This window comes from Euprymna scolopes, chromosome 29 (genome assembly GCF_053919585.1).
Source record: "Euprymna scolopes isolate OS-2025 chromosome 29, ASM5391958v1, whole genome shotgun sequence".
Classification (NCBI taxonomy): domain Eukaryota; kingdom Metazoa; phylum Mollusca; class Cephalopoda; order Sepiida; family Sepiolidae; genus Euprymna; species Euprymna scolopes.
Genome location: NC_136510.1, coordinates 5832290 through 5854203, shown reverse-complemented (window position 1 = coordinate 5854203; position 21914 = coordinate 5832290). Strand labels below are relative to the sequence as shown.

The 21914-nt window shown below is 33.0% G+C and overlaps 2 protein-coding genes across 9 annotated transcripts in view; one reads left to right on the top strand and one right to left on the bottom strand.

Annotated features, from left to right (window-relative positions):
* Nucleotides 1-2812, bottom strand: part of LOC145252466 (ubiquitin carboxyl-terminal hydrolase 7-like) — a 132164-nt gene extending 129352 nt beyond the window's left edge. For 3 of the 8 annotated variants that reach the window (XM_080111884.1, XM_080111887.1, XM_080111886.1), the window contains exon 1: nucleotides 1951-2108. Coding sequence is in view for 3 of the 8 variants with exons in the window: in XM_080111890.1 (XP_079968016.1) it covers nucleotides 1951-1978 (28 nt within the window). In the remaining 5 variants the exon portion in view is untranslated. Of the gene's footprint in view, nucleotides 1-1950; nucleotides 2117-2691 lie in introns of those variants that run through there. The other 5 variants (XM_080111888.1, XM_080111889.1, XM_080111885.1 and 2 more) reach the window with 4 other exon arrangements.
* A 3-nt stretch (nucleotides 2813-2815) lies between these two features.
* LOC145252468 (HUWE1-associated protein modifying stress responses-like) overlaps nucleotides 2816-21914 on the top strand; it is a 55491-nt gene continuing 36392 nt past the window's right edge. Inside the window, exon 1 of the mRNA XM_080111892.1 lies at nucleotides 2816-3906. Within this exon, the coding sequence (XP_079968018.1) occupies nucleotides 3705-3906 (202 nt within the window). The 5' untranslated portion in view covers nucleotides 2816-3704. The remainder of the gene's footprint in view (nucleotides 3907-21914) is intronic.

Genomic DNA, 21914 nt, shown 5'->3' with positions numbered 1-21914 from the left:
GGCAAGCCGATTTATTTTCAATCTGAGATATCAATAATATAAAACAACATTGATATAATTAATACAGAAAAAATATATAATAATGATAAGTATAAAAATATAACAAAACATCGAAGAAAAAAAAAAAAAATGTTTCATTTATTGACCAAGAGCATCTATCGCAAACAAATTTAATAACTCCAGATTTTTTTTTTTCATATATAACTTATGTAATTACTTGAAGTAATTATTTAAATCTCAAAAAAGTTTACGTAAAACAATATTGACAATAAAATAAGAGTTTGAAGGAAATAACGAACTTTTTAATTTAAAATTATGTATTTTTATTTAAAAATAAATTTAGTTTTACAAGACACATAGGTACGAAAACGTGGTCAAAAACTAAAGTTATCAAAGGCAAGATAATTTACTCTTCTACCTAACTGAAGAACTTTTTCGTGTTGTTTTACTCACTTTAAAACGTTTATTCGGTCCGAAAAACAAATAGTGTCTACTAGTCTTACCTGGGGGGGGGGGGGAAATGGCCGCGAATTGACACCTAAATATTTGCAACCTCGGTTACTTAATAAAACAAAATACTGTGAAGAAACCCAACCTATAAATGTTACCGTGACATTTATTGGGTGGGTTTCTTACAGTAGTGAATTATTTTCAAGTCATTATCAAGTCTTTAAAAATGCAAGTGTCAAACTGGTCATTTTTTTGTTCTCACCTAACGCTCGACACTATTTGTTTTTCAGACTGAATAAATGTTTTAAAGCGAGTAAAAACATTAAAAACTTTTTCGGCTAGGTAGAAGAGTAACTTGCCTTTGATAAATAAGGTTATATATTTGAGTTTTTTTTTTTTTTTACCCCTTTTTTTTTTTTTTCGTACCTCTGTCTATTGTAAAACAAACTACAAAAGAGTTTACGCAAAATATTGATTATGAAGCTCGAAATTTCAGGAAATAATGAACTTCTTAATTTATGGTTCTAAAATTATGTATTTTTATTAAAAAAAAAAATAATTGTTATTCGGGGGGGGGGGGGTTAATCGTTGGTCGTGTATTTGAAAATTAATGGCTTATAAATTTATACAGGAGAAATTTTAAATTTCGATGCACGCAGAATTGTCATCCCATACAAACAGAAGCTCGCATTTTAAACCTTCAGTTGAATTTTTCTTCTTTATGCAAAGAAATAATTATTGCAACACTAATGACAACAATAGGAGACAACATTGAAGAAAAGGGTGAACTAATTAAAAATAACGCGGCCAGTACAGCACGTGTTAGAACCCCTTTTGGACGTAGTCTTTTTGAAGCGAAGATTAGGGTTAAAAATAATAAACACGAACAATCGACTAAATAAATTACATTTATGTATAAAATACTTTATGCAAAACTATTTATCAAATTTTAACAGACTATAAATTATATAATTTAATCGAATAGAAAATAAAATGCAATCAAAAATAAGTTAAACATACAATTCTAGTTTTAGGTTATTTTTGGCGCAAGAAACAAGACATATATTTACATGGAATATAATACAATATAAAATAAACTTTGCAGGGAGAAAACAGCAAAGTGAGAAAAGAAATTAAATAATTGGTAATTTAAAGAAAAAAAAAGCGGTCTTTAGGGCTTTTATTAAAGGGTTTGCTATATGTAAAAAGGGCTTCTTTTGTGTGTGTGTGTGTGTATGTGTGTGTGTTTTAGGGTCTCAACTAGACGTATAAAATAAACATTAAGAGTTTGTGCATTTTCTTATTAAACAAAATGCAAACAAAAGAGTTTTTTTTTTCTTGGTCAGTTTTTTTTTTGTTGTTGTTTTTAATTTAATTGCAGGCCGACACACAACAAAAATAAACAAAATGGCTACCTACCATGCTCGAAGAAGGTCGGGTAGCCGCTTTTTTATATTTTAGTAAAAAAGACAAAAATCGCGATCCTATAGTAATACTCACCGTCCGACGGGGAGACCTTGGCTGTCATGTCTGTCTTTGGACAGAGGCGGTTCCGTTCGCTTTCGGAAAAAATTGAAGGGGGGAGAAGGAAGAAAAAAACACGAAATCTTGCACTGCCAAAGTTGTGGCGGCGTCGTCGCTTTTCGACGTACTAACACGGATTCGGTTCTTTCCGGAAAGACTCGGCAATAATCGGACGATCCGCTCTGTCAATTTAATCCGTTTTTGTTTTTATTATTATTTTTTTTTCTCGATATTATATCAATAAATATAAACATTCATCCGTTGCATTAATAGAAAGGAAAAAACAGAATCTGTGATCAAAAAATTAAATTCGATCAATTCCGCTAATTCCGACGTAAAGCGATACTTTCTTCCTTATTAATTAATCAGTTGTAATTTTTGCTTCGGTACTCCGTTTAAATTCGGCAAATTTTATTAACATGCGGAAGAAAAATTAAATTTTCTCTCTTTTAATATTTTCTAAAAGATATATTTATTTTATTTCGTTTACATTATATACGCAAATTGAGTTACAACTAAAGTGAATTCAACCGTTTAATTATTTTATAGGTTCTTTTGCATTTCAACTTTGTTCGGCTAACTTCGTCTATCATCGGAATTTCTCACCGGCTTTCTTTAATTTAATTTAACTAAAATATTTTTCTATGTTAGAAACTCTTTCGTACTTTATGCATCAAAATATAAGTATAGATTTATAATTCTTAATATTCGACTTACTTTAATTCTGCTGGTAATCTTCGGTTTGTTCCGGTACCGGATGTACGAAAAACAGAATACGCATGCGTTTTAGTCTACTTCCGGAAGATGACAACTTTTCAAAAAAGTAAAACAAAAAAAGTACAACAACAAAAAGTCTCCTACAAAAACTCTGATCAAAACAAAACAAAACTGGAAGTTAAGAAAAAATATATTTATTTCTGACAGCTTGAAATATTTTATGTATTTCTTTCTATTTTTTTTTTTTAATTTTTTGTAAATATTTTTTACGGGTTTACTGCACAGAAGTTGTTTTTTCTAAACTGTTAAAGAGGTTATTGGAAGGAAGAATCTATTATTGAAGAGTTTAATAGTAACTTTTTCTACCTCTTGGTGATTATATATACGATAATATATTACGTATATATATAATTTTTAATTTCAGTGTTTACTTTAACAACACAGCTGGAAATACTTAAAGCAAGTGAACTAAAACAGAAACGCTTGTGTTTCTTTCCACCAAATGAATTCATCAGGCTAACTGCAATTATCCCCCCTCTCTCTCGTATATTAATTTTATGGCTTTAAAAAATGTCAGAATCGTAAATTTAAGAATTAATATATATGAAAGAAAAATTAAGTGTTTGACGAAGTACTCCTAAAAAACAAAGGAGTATAATTTTAATTTACCTACTTTTATTATTGTATAAACTGCGTGTATTCGTATATAAATCGAATTCACTCTCTCTATTTTATAGCTGAGACGTAGAGAGTCTCCTCCTACTTTCTTTCTCTTGTGTACTCTGACTTCTACTCTTCCCTCTTTCTTTCTCTCTCACCAGAGTCGTGCGTTTCTGTACCATCATGCCCCTAACGAGCTCCGAAAGGTTTCCCCAGAACTTTTAATGTAGCTGAGTATTTTACTTTATTTATTTTTTTTTTTTAACAAATAAGCCGGGGTGTTTTTACAACTACTGGCGTTTAGCAGTAGGGGGGGCTCCCCTCTCTCTGTCCAAAAGGACCACGCATCGGAGATGGCGCAAGAGGAGAATGGCCAGCAATCGGACCAGCTGGGGTCTGAGAACTGGCTGAGCCATTTCGAAAGCCAGTGTCTCCAAGAACTGGACACGGAGGCCAACATGGACGAACGACTACAGACGGAACGAGAATATGCCGCACAGAAATTATGGTCGGCTTTTCAAAATTCGGCCACTGCTATTGCTCAGATGTATCGAGGTAAGTGTGTTTTGCTGTCGATCCGCTTTTTCCCATTTATTATACCTCTCTCCCAACAGAACCGTCTTCAATTTCGAGATTTCCCTCCAAGTAAAAACTCTATTAAATATATTAAATAATATTAATATATATTTGTGAATCTTTTTCTAATAAGTAAAAAAAAAAAAAAAAAAAAAAAAGTATTAAAAAATATCATTATATGTTGGTGTTTATTTGAACGTGCACTTAAAATAAAAATATTTAAGTAAAGAAAATATAGATAAGTATTTCTGATGTCACATTCCAAAAATCACAATTTGATCAAGTAGTTTTTAGAAAATAAAATTTTATGGCTGGCTGTAATATTTTCACTTAATTCCATTTAATCGAAAGAAAATGATGTACGTCTTATTTTGGGTACGAGAATAAAAACGAACACGTTATTAGGATATGACTCTATGGGTAAAAATAGATAAATTTTAACAAGAATTTAACTATAAAAAATTCGCTACAAAATATACGTTAAACAATAATGTAGTAATATTTTTGTTAAAATATCTAAGTTAACCAATTTTTATATATTAGACATGTGTTTTATTTTACGTCCTTTATTTTTTTTTTTTAACTATTGCGCACTGAACTTCGAACGTTCTAAACCATGTGTTCTGTTATTTTTGGCGACGAAATCCATAGACAAGCCCCTTTTTTTTCTGTTTAAATAAATTTTCTATTTTCCTAATTTAATTAATGTGAATGGGCAAATTATATATCAGAAATTATGTTAACAAGAAGATTTAAACCGGCAACCCTTCCTGCTACTATGGTTTGCCTTTACGGATTCTTATTTTATTTTTTAATTTATTTGGCTATTTTTCTAAAATTAAAATTTAAGAAAATATATAAGTATGGTTTTATTTATTATTAATTGTTTTATTTTATTTATTTTCTTTTTTAGACTAACGATCTCCCATTTTTATTGGGTCCAGTATTTTTCTCTTAAAAATTCGGTCTTTGTTTGAAAATCTGTAGAACCCTAAAAAAGAGAAAACGGAAAACTCGTGTTTATAATACAAAATGTCTAATATCGAATTGTTTATGTGGAAGATTTTGAAGATACACAATTTTTATTTATGTGTAAACATTTCACTTTGTGATTTTTTTTTTGTTAGTTTATGTAAAAATATTTTTCTCGCCTCTACGTGACTTTTATTTTGATATTTATTATTGATCAATTATTTATTGAAATCAAAATACAATAGAATAAAATAAGACGAATTAAAATATATATATATATATATATATATATATATGAAATTAAATCCACTGTGCAATGCATTTCAATCTCTTGAGTTTAATCATGTGTTGATATTTAGAAAGAAAAAAAAACATTCAAAATTTGAATGGAATTTCGAAGCGTTTGAACTGTCGAACAGAAAATAATCGAAATAGTTTTAAATTATTAGCAGATCGACATTTAATGGAATTTATTGAATTAAATAATTTTATTTTTTAAATTTTTATTAAAAAAACAGTTTTATAACAACTTTGTTCAATGAATAATAACCAAACAATTCTATAATAATTTCATTTAACTTAAAATCTGACTTTTTTTTTTATTGTGACGTTTTAATTTTTTCTTCTTCTCGGGAATCAAAAACATAACTTTTAACTTTTAAAATGTTTATTTTTCATATTTTTAAATTCTGTCAAAAAAGTTCATTTTAAATGTGTTAATATAATAAATAATTTTAAAACAATTTTTTTAAAAGTTTGATTTCAGAAAAATTGTGCCACATTCGTGTCACGTGACTTAACCGACCAAAAATCAAGTTGAATTGAAAATATGGTCATCACAAGTTTTTGTAAATAAATATTTGTTTGTTTACTTAAGTTAGAAAGCTTAAATATGTGAAAATAACCTCATTCGAGGTTCTCTCTAGTAGAACAATACTCATTGTGTTTTTAATTTATGGAGGAAGGAAATTTAGAATTAAACAACTTTTTTTTCCTTTTGTAGTCCCTTAAAAATGTACTCTTGGTATTTTATATTGAAATCTTTTAGTTTTCTGGGGTTTTATTACGAAAACCAAAACTTAAATACATATTTTGGTACTCCTGCAGTCCTGCACCTGCACTTATTGACCCGTGCTGAAATAATGTTATTTAAAAAGCCATTCTTAAGATGGGGAGGGTATTTTGTACCTATTCTGTACCTTACAATTGAATAAAAAAAAAAAAAAAAAAACTTTAATTAAACGTGGAAATACGATTTAAAAAATAGCGCGGATCAGTAAGTGCACTAGCACCCATATTTTAAAATATGGAAAGAATAGATTCAAACTATGAATGATGCCATGGAAATTTATATTTTAAGATATTTTTATTGATGACGATATTTTATTTGTTTACCATTTTAAACTGGGTTAGTTTTTTTTGTTTTTTTGTTTTTTGATATAGATAAACCCTTATGGCTAATAATATTGGTTCATTAAACTCCAGTAACTAGTCAAAAGCAACCACACAAAATGAAATTCGGGTTCCTAAAACGAAAGTTTTGTCAATTGTTTTTGTGTTCTTTTTATAATTAGGCTATTGTTTCTAGTGTTATTTGTCAATACACCAATAAATAAAAAGCTGTCCATAAATGACTGAAAATTAAATAAAAATGCTGTGTAAATTTTGGTGCTTCTACAGAATTTGAACCGAATCAAACCGGTTTTTGCTGAGTAAAATCTAAAGCTTACAGTAACAAAACAAAAAAACCCAGTTCAGTTCAATTTTTTTTTTTTTTTTTTTTTTTTTTGTCAGAAGCCCTATTTTATTTTGTGTGGTCGCCTTTTAGTATTATGAATCGCCTTAGTTGTAACTCATTATTTTATTTTTTTATTTTACAGAGCTAGCCATTGGGACTGATGTTTTTATTTTCATTCCTACCACCGAATTTTAATTTAATCTGATAATTTTAATTTTTTTACACGTCTCGAATTATATATGCCATCATCCAGGATTTAAAAGAAAAAGTTGCTAATATCAAAATTTTAAGCTCGAAAATATTTTATAAAATATTATGTTATCTTCAATTTTAGCATCCCCGTGACCCCGTGTTGAAAAAAGCTTTCTGCAGTCCTGTTGGTTGAGCTAAAAAAAAAAACATCTTTAAAAAATTCCCCCCAAAACATCTTTTTTTAAAAAAAAAACAACATTTTTATGATATATATATATCCAGGTTTGAGATATTCAAAAGTAGGAACTAATGAAAACTAGGTTGTTAGATAGTGCTCAATAACAAGAGCGGAAATATATTTTTTTATTTATTCGAATGTAAAAAATTACATTTAGTCCCTACAAACAGCCATCTGTTTCAGTCCATGAGACTACGTCAGCCGACCCTGAACCAATAATAGCGTCGAATGATTCAGGGTCGCTTGTTGAAGTCTCATTGACTGAAACAGATGGCTGTTTGTAGCGACCAAATGTAACTGTTTACCCTCGAATAAATAGTAATAATATATATGTATTAATTATATGTTCTGTAATTAAATTGAGCTTCTTAAATAAGGATTGGTATATATAAAAAGGGAAATATAAGTGAATAAAGAATATTTCCACATATATAACCGCTTGTTCCATAAATACATTTAGTACTTATGCACTTATGTTACCGTACAGAAAATGTTATTTAGAAAGCCATTCTTAGGCGGGGAAGGGAAGGTGTTTTGTAATTAATCTGTACTTTCATCTAACAATTAAAAAAAAAATAAATAAGACATCGTCAAACTTAAATACTAATTAAAATAAAAAAGAAATAGCACGGTAACATCAGTACATAAGCACCAGAAAATTTTATTATAAAAGTTCAGGTAGGCACTTTTTTTTTTTTTTTTTTTTCTTTTCTTTTCCGTCCAGCTGATAGGACCGCAGAAAGCCTGTGTCAACACTGGGATGCTGAACTTGAAGATAACTAATTATTATTTACTAGTTGCAGAGTTGCATTTACCCGGTGTTGCCCGGGTGAAGGACGTGAAGAAAAATAATTTTAGAAAAGTCATGTCCTATATTTTTCAAATTTTAAAAGGAATTTGAAACGTTCGTTTTGACTTTCTCTTTTGATTTCTTTCAATATTCGATTAATAGTAAAATAATTAAATGTATATCAAAGTTACGTATAGGCGAGAAACGCATTTTTGGTTTTAGATTAAAAAACTTGATAGTGTTTAATTAATGTAACTATGTTTCATTATATATATATATATATATATATAGTAAGTTGTAAAATATATATGCCGATTAAGCTAGTACACTGAATATTCCGCGTTTCATCCACTCTAGGACTCTTCAGGCTTGAGCACTTTTGAAGTACTTGGTTTACGCATAAATTTATACTTTCGTATATTTTATGTGAGTAAATGAAGTAAGTAGTTATATATATATATATATATATATATATATATATATATATATATATATATGTATAAGTTCGCATTATTTAAAAATCAAACGCTAGTAAACGGAAAGCATATCATTGTAAAGAAATTGTTTTTATCAAATTTTCATAATTTGTAAAAATCAAGTTTTTGTTTGTTTTTTTTGTTTTTTTTATCGTCATATGTACCGTCGTGTGCAAATGAGTACACACAAAAAAACAATGCGTAGTTTCGTATCTTTTTTTTTTTTTTTTTTTCCTCTTTTATCTTTGCAAATTTAATTTTCTGGGAATATTGATTTGATTTTTACTCGATCTTGTAAATATTTTAAAAACCGAATTTCTACGATCTATTTCTTAAAAATTTTATTTTTCATTTAAAAAATAAAATAAAGCTGGATGACAACGAAGCAGCCATTTTTTTTTTTTTTTTTTTGTCAAAAAAGAAACGGTCACCATTTTTATTTGTTTTGAAGCTTTTCAATATAAATTGTCAACAAAAATTTGAAATAATATTTACCGAAAAAAGTCTTCTACATGCAAAATAGAAAGACTATGCATCCATTAATGTTTGCTTAAGATATGGCTGTCATTTTTTTTAATTGACCCATATTAAAAAATATATAAATTGTATTTTATTTTTATTCACTTTATAGATTTACATTGTTTTTTCTTTTTAATTCTCAAATTCTTTTTTATTCCTTTGTCTGAAAAAAAAAATTTTTCACTAAATTTTCCTCATTAAATAGAAGACAATTTTTTTTTTTTTTTTTTTTTTCCTCCCCATAAAAATTTTTTTTATTTTATTGTGTTTACAATTGTTTACGAAAATTCACCCCCCCCCCGCCTCTAAATGGTCCGGGGGGGGGGGGCAACGTCTCGTGTAGAGAAATAAAAATTTGGATGTTTGTACCCTTCTTCCTCTCTAATATGTCGGTTACATTTTTCTAGATTTCATGAATTCAATACATATCTATTTACAGGGTTGCAGAATCGAAAGGTATATGGTCTGTGTCCTTAGATCCACAAAATTCTGATTCCAATCCCTGGTATTCTTACAACTCTGACTCTGCAACCCTGATTTACTGATACATAGTGGTGTTTTTTATCCAGGATCGAATGTATATCTATTTAGCATTATGTTATAATGTAAGACTTCCTCCCCCTCCATCTTTGTATGTATGCATTGCTATGAGCCTTGGTTGTACGTGACAGGACTGTAATGTTCTCATAGCTTTTTGAGCCAACAGCTCTCCGACCTCACTTGAAACAAAGTGGCATTCACCTTAGGCAAGTTGAATCGACTTCATCTGAAGGAGTAAGTTTCTTGAGAATATTGAATTCACAATTGGTCCCCAGTCTCATACATATCCGAATCAGGGGAGATAACAATGTTATACTTTTGCAATTCTTGCAGGGAGATCTTGAGATTCTCCTACATACAGTATCCATGTGAACTCTAAAACATTTCAAACCGTTATGCAGAAGCTCCTTTTTATCTTTGCAAACATTGTTGTCAACACGTTGGCTGTGCAAGAAGTAATGGATCTTTTCTGGAGAGCATACCATACCTTTGCTCTTACCAACAAACTAAAGAAAAGTAAGTTGATCCTCATCAGTGTTTCAAACATTTATGTCAATGGGTTCATGTTATGTGTAGTTGAATCCTTCCTATATCTTGCCAGCAGCCTCCTGAAGTGAATCCCTTCGCTCTGAAATTCTTGTGATCCAGAATGCCCAAAAATGCTTGAAAAACTTAGTCAGACAAGGCCATCACCATCGAATGAACCTTAGTATTATAAGGATTGTGTGTCTTATTCTTATTAGATCATGTGCCAAAATAAGATGCCAAAAATTTTAATTCTGACTGCTTTTATTTTTACAAAGTCCAAAGATCATAGTATCAACACTGATGTGCCTCAAATATCCACCCTGGGCTCAACTTTCTTCCTGATTTTCATCAATGCATCTGCAAATCATTCTTAACTCCTTCATTGACATGCGTACAGACGATACTACCATCACTGGCATTGCTTCAACGGCCAACAATAACCCAAGATCTTTCTGATTCTCCAACTGTGAGCGGTCCTGGATATGACCTTAAACTATATCCGATGGTCAGACCCCAGCTTGTGGACTTTGGGGAGTGTGGAGCCACCCTTTAATTGCCATTGCTCTCAGGTCCACTCTGACCTGGACTGGTAGTACTTGTTAAGGTCCCAACTATGGGTTAAATAGAAACCGACTTAAAAAAACAAATATACTCTATTAAAAAATTGTTCTTCAAAATCACTGGATTCAGCATTAAATAATCTGAGAAGGGTTAATATGCCATAAAACAACCAACCAACCAATTGTTAGCACATGATGCAATGAAGAAAAATGTGGATGGTTACTTCTAAAGCTATCTTTTCACCACCAATGCTCTGATCTTCACTTGGCCTAAACTGAAATAAATGGCTCTCGTCTTAAGGAAGCACTCTGCTGGAACTGACCTGAAATGGAAGACTTGCATCAAATCTGTTGCGAAGATCATTAGGAAAATGGTTGGATCATTCTACCACACCAGAAAGTATCTCCCTCCCGACACGATTCTTTACCTTTGAAAGTCAAATATGTCATAAAATGGAGCACTGTTGCCAGGTTTGAGAAGGGGTTGCTCAGAGCACCCTATCCTGCCTTGGCAATATAACAAAACCTGGCTTTGAAATCTAGTGAGTAATTTACTGTTCTCCTCTCGACGACCTCTGTCTTGCAGAAGAGACATCAAAAGTTTATCTCTGCTTTGTTATTTTTATGACATATGTGGTAGAATGATTCAATTAAATTTCAATTTTTAATAATCCCTACCTGTAAAACAATCCCATCAAACACTCCTCTAACTACAACCACTGCCAATAATTTCCCTTATTTTCTATCTGTACTTAAAACTAAATGAAAATTCTATGAACAAAGTTTCTTTCCTAGAACTGCCAGTCAGCAGAACACAATACCACAAAGCTACTTTACAGCTGAATCTAACATTTTCAAGTTCAATATTAACAAGTTCTTGTTGAGTCACTCACTTAAATAATGAAATCCTACCAATTTTTCCACCATTTTTGAGTTGTTTTACTGGCCACCTGGTACTCATTGTTATCCTCGGGTGGCCTTTAGGCCTTGGTAAGTGACAAGCCCTGTTGTAAAAAGAAAAAAGTCCTGAAGATGTTCCAAGCCTGATTAAGTGGAATTTTAAACGTTGTCAATCTCTTCAACTAAATACGATTGTTCTACATCCAGCTGGTGTGTCTCCTAGATGTGCACGTCTTATGGAGTCGGATGCACTAGGTTTGGAACTTAGCTAGGGTGGAAGAGGACGGCTTTCCTGAACAACTATTGGATAAGAACATACACAAGCCAGAGATATTTTAAGGATGTTGAGAAAGACGATCTAAAGGCACTTGTCGTAAATGTGGAGAAGGCTTTGAAATAATCTGTCAGAAGAAAGTCTATGATGGGTGTGAGATAAAATAAAAAAAATTGTAGAATTCTTTAAATTTGTGGATCTAAGATTAACTCTTAACTACCAGATTATTTTTTATGCAATAAATTTTTTAATCATGAAACCTACACGTGACGGAAGTTAGCGTGCAATCGATGCACAAACATAAACAGACCTCTCGTTCACTGTACTTTGAAGACCAGTTGGGCTGGCAAGCCATAAGAGTAAGAAATATTTTTTTGAAAGTACAGTTTAGTTGTAAAGCATTAAAAACCTATTAGTGTTGAGATGATTGGAATCGGGAATCTGAAAAATTGGAAATTTTACAGGTATCAGAAAATTTTGTGCCTATTTTCCGATGCCAAAAACGATTCTTTTGGTTTTTATTTTAAGTAAAATTTTTCACTGCTGGTAGTAGTAATAATAATATTTATTTATTTTTAAATTACCAGTAAAACTAAAATGTACACACACAAGAGTATTTTTACGTTTGAGAAAATATCTGCACATTTTACATGTTTTTACGGTAATTGGAAAAAATGGCAACTGTATAGTTAAATATTCTAATTTATAAAGAATCAGAATCAATAATTGTATCTGAATCGTCCCATCACTACTATCAGCATCACTGTGTATTAGATATTAATCTCTAAATAATCCTTAAATTCCAGTTTCATTTTATTTTAAATGGTTTTAGGGAATGTAATATTGGTAAAATTTCTCACTTGAAAATTTAGATATTTCAGATTTGCATTAAATCTTTTTTATCCTCTCCTCCTTATTGCTTTAAGCTCAAAAACGAACTTGGTTAAATAACCTATCTTCTTATAAGAATATGATGGTTGATTGATTAATTGCTGTATCAAAGCTGGTAGCGTAACATATTTCTATATCCCATTCTAACACACAGTAACGTTCCCGACTCCTTTCCCAGATCGTCAGGACTAGCAAGTCTCACTTCTTGACCTATTTCTGACCACAGTGTAACAAATGCCTATTGCTCTCTCTCAGGAATTCTGATCCTGCTGTGATAATGAGACATCACCCTGAATTGTCAACCCCTTGGTGAAGAGCCATTGCTCAATACGACAAGGTACTACAATAAGGCTGACTGGAATGCCATCAGAGATACTCCATGGGGAAATATCTTTTCTCTTCCTGCGGAATAGTGTGCAAATGAGATCACTGAATATGTTCCAACAGGGAAGTTCTGTAGCAAACCCCACTCTTTCCAATGGTTTACTTCTACTTGAGCAGATGTCATTGCTCAAAGGTTGTATACATACCGCAGATTTATTTAACATAAGTCCAGTACAAATAAACAAAAGTTTATAGAAGTAATTGTAAAAAAGAAATGACCGCAGCTAAGATAGAATATACCAAAACCCTCAGAAAATGTATTGAAGTACAAAAATTAGGAACTTGTGATTTCTGAAAAATCTATAACAGTGTAGTAAATAATGGACAATCAACAATTCCCCTACTATCCAACAATCTTGAAGTTGTTTGTATAGCAACTCAGAAGGTTCACCTGCTTGCCTGTCGGTTTGCCTCCGACGCTATTTTGGACCCAAGCAAAGCACTCCTTCCCAAATTTTCCTTTTACAGACAGAAACCACACTAGATGATCTGAAAATTACCTCTTCTCAAGTACATATCAGAAAAACATAGACACCTCAAAAGTATGTAGACCTAATCTTATCTTGACTGTAGTATTTATAAAAAATGCTCTGCTGAGGTTGCTCCAGTTCTCCCCAAACTTTTCAACAAATGCCTTAACAAATCTTGCTTTTCTGACTGCTGGAAAACTGCTTCTGTAGTACCAGTTTACAAGAATTCTAGCGAAAGAATTGACCCATTAAATTATCAAATTATTGGCCCATTAGCTTCCTCCCTCTTTTCACCAAAATCAATAAAGCACTAGTCCACCATCTCACAACTGCTAAACTTATGTTCGGTCAACAGTATGGATTTAGGCAAGCCCCTTTTATGGCAAATATCCTAACTCTAATCTCTGAACAAATATATAATGCACTGGATAAGGCAAGGAAGACTAGGGCAGTAGCCTTAGATATATCTTAGGCCTTTGATGGTCTTCTCATGAAAATCAGATCATATGGTGTTACTGGATGAATACTTAACATAATTAAATCCTCCTTAAGTAAGAAATAATCCTGGTTGTCCTTGATGGTTGTACGTCAAAGCAATATGATATAAATACGGGTGTGCATCAGGGGTCAATCCTTGGACCTTTATTATTCCTAATATTCATAAATGATCTCCCTGATAAATTGTCTCTGAGGTGGGTGGTCTTGGATATGACCTTAAACTATATCCAGTGGTGAGGCCCCAGCTTGCGGGCTTTGGGGAGTGTGGAGCCACCCTTTAATTGCCATTGCTCCCAGGTCCACTCTGACCCGGAGTGGTAATACCTGTTAGGGTCCCGACTATGCGTTAAATAGAAACTAGCTTGAAAACAACAAATATATTCTATTAAAAAATTTTTGGATTCGGCATTAAATAACCTGAAAAGGATTGATATGCCATAAAACAACCAACCAACCTGAGATGGGTATATTTGCTGATGATACCACCCTCTATAACAGAAACTATGGGAAAATGCATAAACACATATCCAAGACAATGGCGGAAACCCTAGAGGAAGACCTCCAATCTGTAATGGAATGGGGACAAAAATGGATGGTAACATTCAGTGGTGCCAAAACTAAGCTTGTTTCCTTCAATAATTACAAGAAACCTTCTCAGACATTAATAGCTATGGCTAATGATACATTACCTGAAAGTACTTTGTTCAAACTCCCTAGTTTAACATTCACAGGTAACATGAGTTTGGAACTGATACATTGAGAGCATTGCAAAGGCTGCTGCAAAGAAAGTGAGCTCTCTCCCATGCTAGAAAGTTAGGTACTTCTGCAGTTTAAAGCCTGTTTTCCCGTGAGTCTCACTCAGCAACGCCCATCGGATGATGGAAACTGCCAGCTTATAGCGAGCAAACAGAAGTCACACCTCCACTTTTTTTTCCGCCTTAATGCCACGGGTTTGAGCCTGCCTACTACAACTTTTTTTTTTTTTTTTTTTTTTTTTTTTTTTTGCTCAACACACACCTCCAAACACCTGGGCAATGCCGGACACCCAGGCTAGTTTAATAAATAAAAATATCAAAAAAAAAAAAAATCGTGAAACTTGAATTTAACCTGATAAACTATTTAAAAATAAATAAGCACCAGGTGTTTTTATTTTTTTTCTTTTCATTAGGTATTTGTCCATACTGTTTGACATACAAGTTTGCATTTAGTGTTTGGTTGTGGTCTAAAAACTCATGATGGATTATGCCATAAATATCCCACTAAACTCGCAGTAAAATCTTTCTTCCACAGATCTTGGAAGGGTATGAATATTTACCTTTAACAACACCTTGTCTTTTTTGTTAAATATTGTTATTAAAAGAAAATATGTTTCATCTGTTATGACTCCTTTCGCATGCTGAAGAGATGACTTTTTACAATGATCTGCCTTATTTTTCTCACTTAAGGAATGTGGAACTTTGATACTTTGTCCAAGTGACAGTGTATGGGGGGGGCATGAAGTACAGTTCTTTTGCCAATTCATAATGTTTAGATGCGGGTCATTCTCCACTAACATGTTTAAAATATGATGGCCGATGGGAATTCAGATTTAGATCTATTTTCCAAGTTCAAATTTCTATAATGGAACTTTATAATTCGAATTTAGAATTCAGGTGATAAGTCATCTCCCTCTCGGTACAGACCAATAAGTCTCCTGTGTGTCATGAGTAAGTTGCTGGAATCCATATTAAATAGAGAAATAGTCAACCACCTCAGCAGAAATAACCTTCTTAGTGACACAATATGGTTTCCGTTCTGCAAGATCTACCGCAGATGTGCTAAAGGTTATATCTCACAGGATTACTGAATCTCTTGACAAAGGCTTCCTTTCTAGGGCAATTGCTCTTGACATATCAAAGGCCTTCGACAAGGTATGGCATAAGGGCCTACTTCACAAGATTTCCAGCTACGGTATAACTGAAAATGTTTTCTCAATCATTAAATCATTTCTCTCCGATAGGCTCATAAGAGTAGTGGTTGATGGACAAAAATCAAAGGCCTGCAGTATTAATGCTGGAGTCTCTCAAGGGACAATCCTGGGTCTAACTCTCTTCCTGATCTACATCAATGATCTCCCTAAACACATACTTAAATCATTCGTTGACATCTATGCTGATGACACGACCATCTACGGCAACACATCAAAGGCTGTAAATGACAAAGTTCTCTCTGATTCTCTCTCCTCTGATCTCGAGCGCGTGGTTCAGTGGGGGAAGACGTGGCTGGTTACCTTTAATGCATCTAAAACCAAACTCCTATCTTTACATCATCAACGCTCTGATCCCCCATCTGGCATCAATTGAAATGGATGGCTCTCGTCTAGGAGAAGCCCCATGTTTTGACAAGCTTCTGGGTTTGTCCTTTACTCCTGATCAGGAATGGAACACGTGCATCAAGTCTGTTGCCAAGGTCGCTGGAAAGATGGTGGGATCCTTCTACCGCTCCAGAAGATATCTCACTACTGATGCAATTCTCTATCTATATAAAAGCCAAGTATGTCCAAGGATGAAATACTGCTGCCATATCTGGGCAGGAGCTGCTAAAAACAGCCTATCCTGCCTTGACAGAGTACAAAATAGACTTCGTGGCTTAGTGGGGGATGCCCTTTTCTCTACCCTGCAACCTCTCTCCCACAGAAGAGACGTTGCGAGCCTATCCTTGTTTTATCGTTATTTTCATGGCAGGTGCTCGTCTGAACTTCAATCTCTGGTCCCCCCTCGCCAATCTTTCATGAAAAACACCCGTCTAGCTGAATCCACTGTGAAAAATTTCCCCCACTCTTTATCTGTGCCTAAATCAAAATGTAGATTCCATGAACAATGCTTCTTTGTTAGAATTGCATGGCTGTGGAACTCTGCCTGCTTCCCACCTGACTACAACTTGAATGTCTTCAAGTCCAACGTTAACAAATTCCTAATGAACCGCCCTCTTAAGTAAACACTTCATTAAATCTCCACATTAACGTACTGTACTTGCAATAACCCTTATCCCTGAGTGGCTTCCTGGCCTTGATAAGTGGTGACCATGTAAAAAAAAGTAATTTTTTTACTGGTCAGTCTTATATTTTGGCCTTGTATGTTGCATATTTTCCATGCTTTCTCCGCAGCACTGTGTTCTTGTTTCGATGCCCACAGCATCACATGTCAAATATTCAGCTTTCATCCTTTCACATTAAGGATGAGAAATTTATAATTTTTACTGCAGTACACGTGATAAAACAGCTCTGAAAAAATAGAAAGTGAGACTAGTAAACCAAAATTCTTAAAATGGTCAAAAAAACTAGTAAACCAAAATTTATGATTGTTTAAAATGGTCAAAAAACGCTTCTAAATTGTATCAACAAATTCGGAAATTATTTATGAATCTATCTAATCTATATAATTATAAAACTCAAATGACCTTGTAACAAGTGATGTAACCCACTTTCCAGTTTACGACATCTGGTGGCGCATGCGCGCATAAACATTAACTCATAACAACGTAAACAAATAAACACAAATCGCTTCTTTTGCAGATTTTGACCTGCGCACTGAAATATTAACGTTATTATTTCGAAATTATTATTTAACATGAGAAGAGTGGGGGTGTTTGCAACTATTCTTTATTCCAACTATACTGTGGCTATTTTCTTACAACTAAACAACTTTGTTAAGAGTGGAGATAAAGGTTTTCAGTTTATTAAAAAAATGGAGAAGAAAAAAATTGCATTAAAATAACTTAAACGTAATACAGAAATGAACGATGTAAAAAAAAAAAAAGCAGACAGTATTAACAATTTATTTGGATAATTTAAACACAAACAAACAAAAGAACAATTGGGACGCTGAAAACGTATAAGTATGGCCAACCACTTATAATTCAGTAACTGTAATTTTAAAAAAAATTTTTTTTTTTAACAATCAATTATAATAAACAGAACGACTCATAAAAATTTATCTATATTCTTTTTTCATTTTAATATACTTTCATAGAAATGTTTCTGTTATGTAAAAAAAAAAACCCTATTTTTTTTACGTCACAAGTGTCACACTCATACATGAATTCCATAGTTAATATAACATAGTGACCCAACGGGTCATGGGTAGTCTAGTATATTTATAAAGTTAGGTATGTGTACTCATAAATGCACTTGTATATGGGCTTTGAAATGGCTGGACTGTTGTTTCTTTTTTTTTTTTTTTTTTTTTTTTTTTTTTTCCTCACAAATGTATTTTGTATCTGAGTATTCTTAGCTAGGTATGTGAAACGTTTTCCCGGTGCACAGCAGTGGGTCTCCAACAGCAGCAGGCAAACAACCAATTTGATTGAAAATATAAGTATGAAACATACTTTGATCCTCATAGAATCACAGGCAATGCCTGGTCTCCCTGTTAGTGTGTATGTATATTTATGTGTGTGTGTTTGGATTCTTAATCCGGCAGGGGAATGTGATGCGTCTAGTGTGTTATGTATAAGTTAGTATTAAGTTCATGCTTGCATGCCTTCTCACTTCCAGCTAACACCGCTGGCTACCCTTCTGGTGAAAAGAGAGCAGCTATGCTTAAGTCTTCCCTGCCAGTACATAGCCTCTCCATCATCAAAACTCCTACAGTGCCTCCACGTTGGCCACACATAATAACTGGGTGCCTTGTGGTCCCAGGCTAAACTTGTAGGAGATTTCTGAGTAGTAGGGGACCTCAGAGATAGTGCATTATGGCCCACTGATGTGTGGACATGCCCTAGCACACTACCAACCTCTACCCCACTGTCTTGTGGGTGCCCTTGATTGGGCGAAGACTAGGGGAACCAACTCCAAAATCAAACCCCACTGCCTTGTGGACCTTATCACAGCAAAAAGCTAAGAGATCTGAACTCTGACTTCAAATCCTACTGCTGCCTTGCAGTTTTCCTTAAAAGGCTATGAAACCTCATCCAGAAAGAAAAGGCATAGTAGCGGACATGATAGGGTGACTGTTTACCTCACTGAGATTACGTTCGGCCAGAAGCTGCATCCTCTTCTGCTGCTAGTCGTCGTGGGTTCACTCAACTGGACATGAGCATTGGAGGTTCAGAAGGTGTCTATCTGATGCGCAACAGATACTGCACCTAAACTGCGCAAGCAGGTTTGGAGCCAAGGATGAAACTCTCTGGACAATACTTCTGACACAAATGAAGTCTCTGTACAAAACTCGGATGCACTCTTAATTTAACATTAAAGATGTCACTGTCATGGCATAATCACGTTCTAACATCTGTTCCTGTTAGATCTTGGAAGTTAAGCAACATTGAACCTGGACAGTACTAAAATGGGTGACCATTTGAGAATTCCAAGTGCTGTATGTGTTCTCTGCTTATCTCGGCATTGTTTCTAATTATCTTCTTGCCACTGCACTCAAGCAGTGCCAATTCAGAAATGGTGTGGTTGCAGATTGTGCAACCCTTGTGCAATTATACGCGCAACAACCTTACAGAGGGTATCTATTGTTTTTCAGGATTGAACAGAGGCGTTTTTTTTTTTGTTTTTGTTTTTTTTTTGTTATGCACAACTTTGTGCACAACTTTGAACATTTTGGTACATTGCTCAAACAACTTTCACCAACCACTTGTTTGTTTACATAAAAACCATCAAACAGCATCTCTTCGTACTCCCTATCCACAAAAGCAAAATGCAGGTTCTTATCAAGATACTTCTCTTGCCTTTGCCACAAAATGAATATCGCACTAATGATACTTTACGCGAGCATAAAACCAAACTGGATTTCATCTATGCTTATCTGATTTCTTATTTGCTCTTCAGTTATTCTCCCAATTGCCTTCAAGACTTGATTCATTTTAAACCTTTATAATTCTATCTAGTCCTTTTCATGTTTATAACGATTCACAATCGTACCGAGTCCCCAGTCTTTCAAAATGACCTCGTCTTTTGTGACCTGATTTGTCAAGTCTGTTATCATCTCAATTCTTGTTTCATCTGCAGCCTTCAACATTTCTGCAACAACGCTTGAGGGTCATCAAACCTTAACCTTTTTTTCATTTTACTCAGACATTTCTGTGCCATTTCTCAAGTCTTGTAGAGACAGCAGATACTTCTCTGCCACTTCCAGATTTTCTTGCTTCAATCAGAATTCGATATTTAACACTCTCATAATAGCATCTTCAAATATCCCTTTTGCCCTGTTTATTTGTTGCTTACCCTCTGTTGTTTAGAATGGCAACAATATGCATGTGTTGAACTAGTCTGAATACGTCATTCATTCTTTGGCTTATTTAAAAGGATATATTTGAAAACTTGGTTTGGAACACAGCATCTTTTTTTTTCTTTTAACACAATAAGATGGCACCCAAGTCCCCTTTTTTTTTTTTTTTTTTCTTTTTTTTTACCATATTTTATGACCAGGCAACGCTGCCCCCCCCCTCTGTGTGTGTGTATAAGCCAGATTAATTTGAATTTTCTCTGCCATATTTCTACTGATAACGCCATTTTTTAAATACAGCTAGTTCTGTGTGCGTTTCGACTTGGCTGAATTATGCACTTCAGTTATGTCTTGGATATTTTGGTCCAACCCCCAGAACTTTACATATGTAGGTTGGTGGGAGGGGGGGGGGTTCTATTATTTAAAAGTGATCTCACTTTTCTTTTTTAGGTGTTAACAGACTAAATAGTTGGACATTTTCCCAATTGTCTGCATTTACAGTGTCTAATTTATAATTTTAATTTTTTTTTAGCCCGTCACGGCAAGAAATTGTCTGAAGGTGAAATATTAGAATTTTTATTTTTTTTATTTTTACTACCACAAATATTTAAGGTATGTGTGGTATTGGGGATGTAATTGATAATGTGTGTGTGTGTGTGTTACACTCTTCCCCAAATGTACAAATTATAATGTTGGTAATCCATCGGTGGTTTTGCTCTATAAGCAAAATAATCTCTGTGTGTGTGTTACACAAGTGCCTGCAATTTGTATTATTTGGAATGTTCGGATTATGATTCTGATCTTATGTTTACAACATTTCAGCCAATGTAACCTCCAGCCTTTAGGTGCATCTTTTCAAACTCAGAATCTATACAGCTGAATTATAAAAATAACAACCAAGATGAGAACAGTAGTTCAAATAATACAAGTTATGAATCCTCATATTACATGTCTTAATTGGACTATAGTTCTCATCATGAGTGTTATTTGTGCAACATTTCGGTCGATGTAGCTTTCGACCTTTGTCAGGCATGTTGGTTGCCATCTTGAAAAAGAAAGGAAAAAAGTTACTGACAAGTAACTTTTTTCCTTTCTTTTCCAATATGGTGACCAACATGCCTGACAAAGGTCGAAGGCTACATCAACTGAAATGTTGTACAAAATAACATTCAAGATGAGAATTATAGTTCGATCAAGACAAGTAAAACAATCAGCCCTCGTCTAAAAAATTCAGAACTGTTATGAATCCTCATTTTGAAAATTTCTGAAACAAAATATCTGTAATATTTAATTTTAAAACTGATTCACTAATATAAGTTAATTTAATAAGTTAATATTTAATTTTAAAACTGATTCACTAATATAAGTTAATTTAATAAGTTAATATTTAATTTTAAAACTGATTCACTAATATAAGTTAATTTAATAAGTTAATATTTAATTTTAAAACTGATTCACTAATATAAGTTAATTTAATAAGTTAATATTTAATTTTAAAACTGATTCACTAATATAAGTTAATTTAATAAGTTAATATTTAATTTTAAAACTGATTCATTAATATAAGTTAATTTATATACATGAACTTTAATAGATTTCTTTATTTGATATTTTCATAAATTTAATTTTATAACTGACAATTTAAAAGTGCACCAGATGGAATTTATTCTTGCCCTAACAAATTAAATATTTCTTTGAACCTAAGGAAATATGAGAATGTGTAACAATAACATTTTAAATGTGTGTGTGTATACACACATACACACACTCTTAATGCAAGTGTTTCCCTTATCATGCTTGTCAAA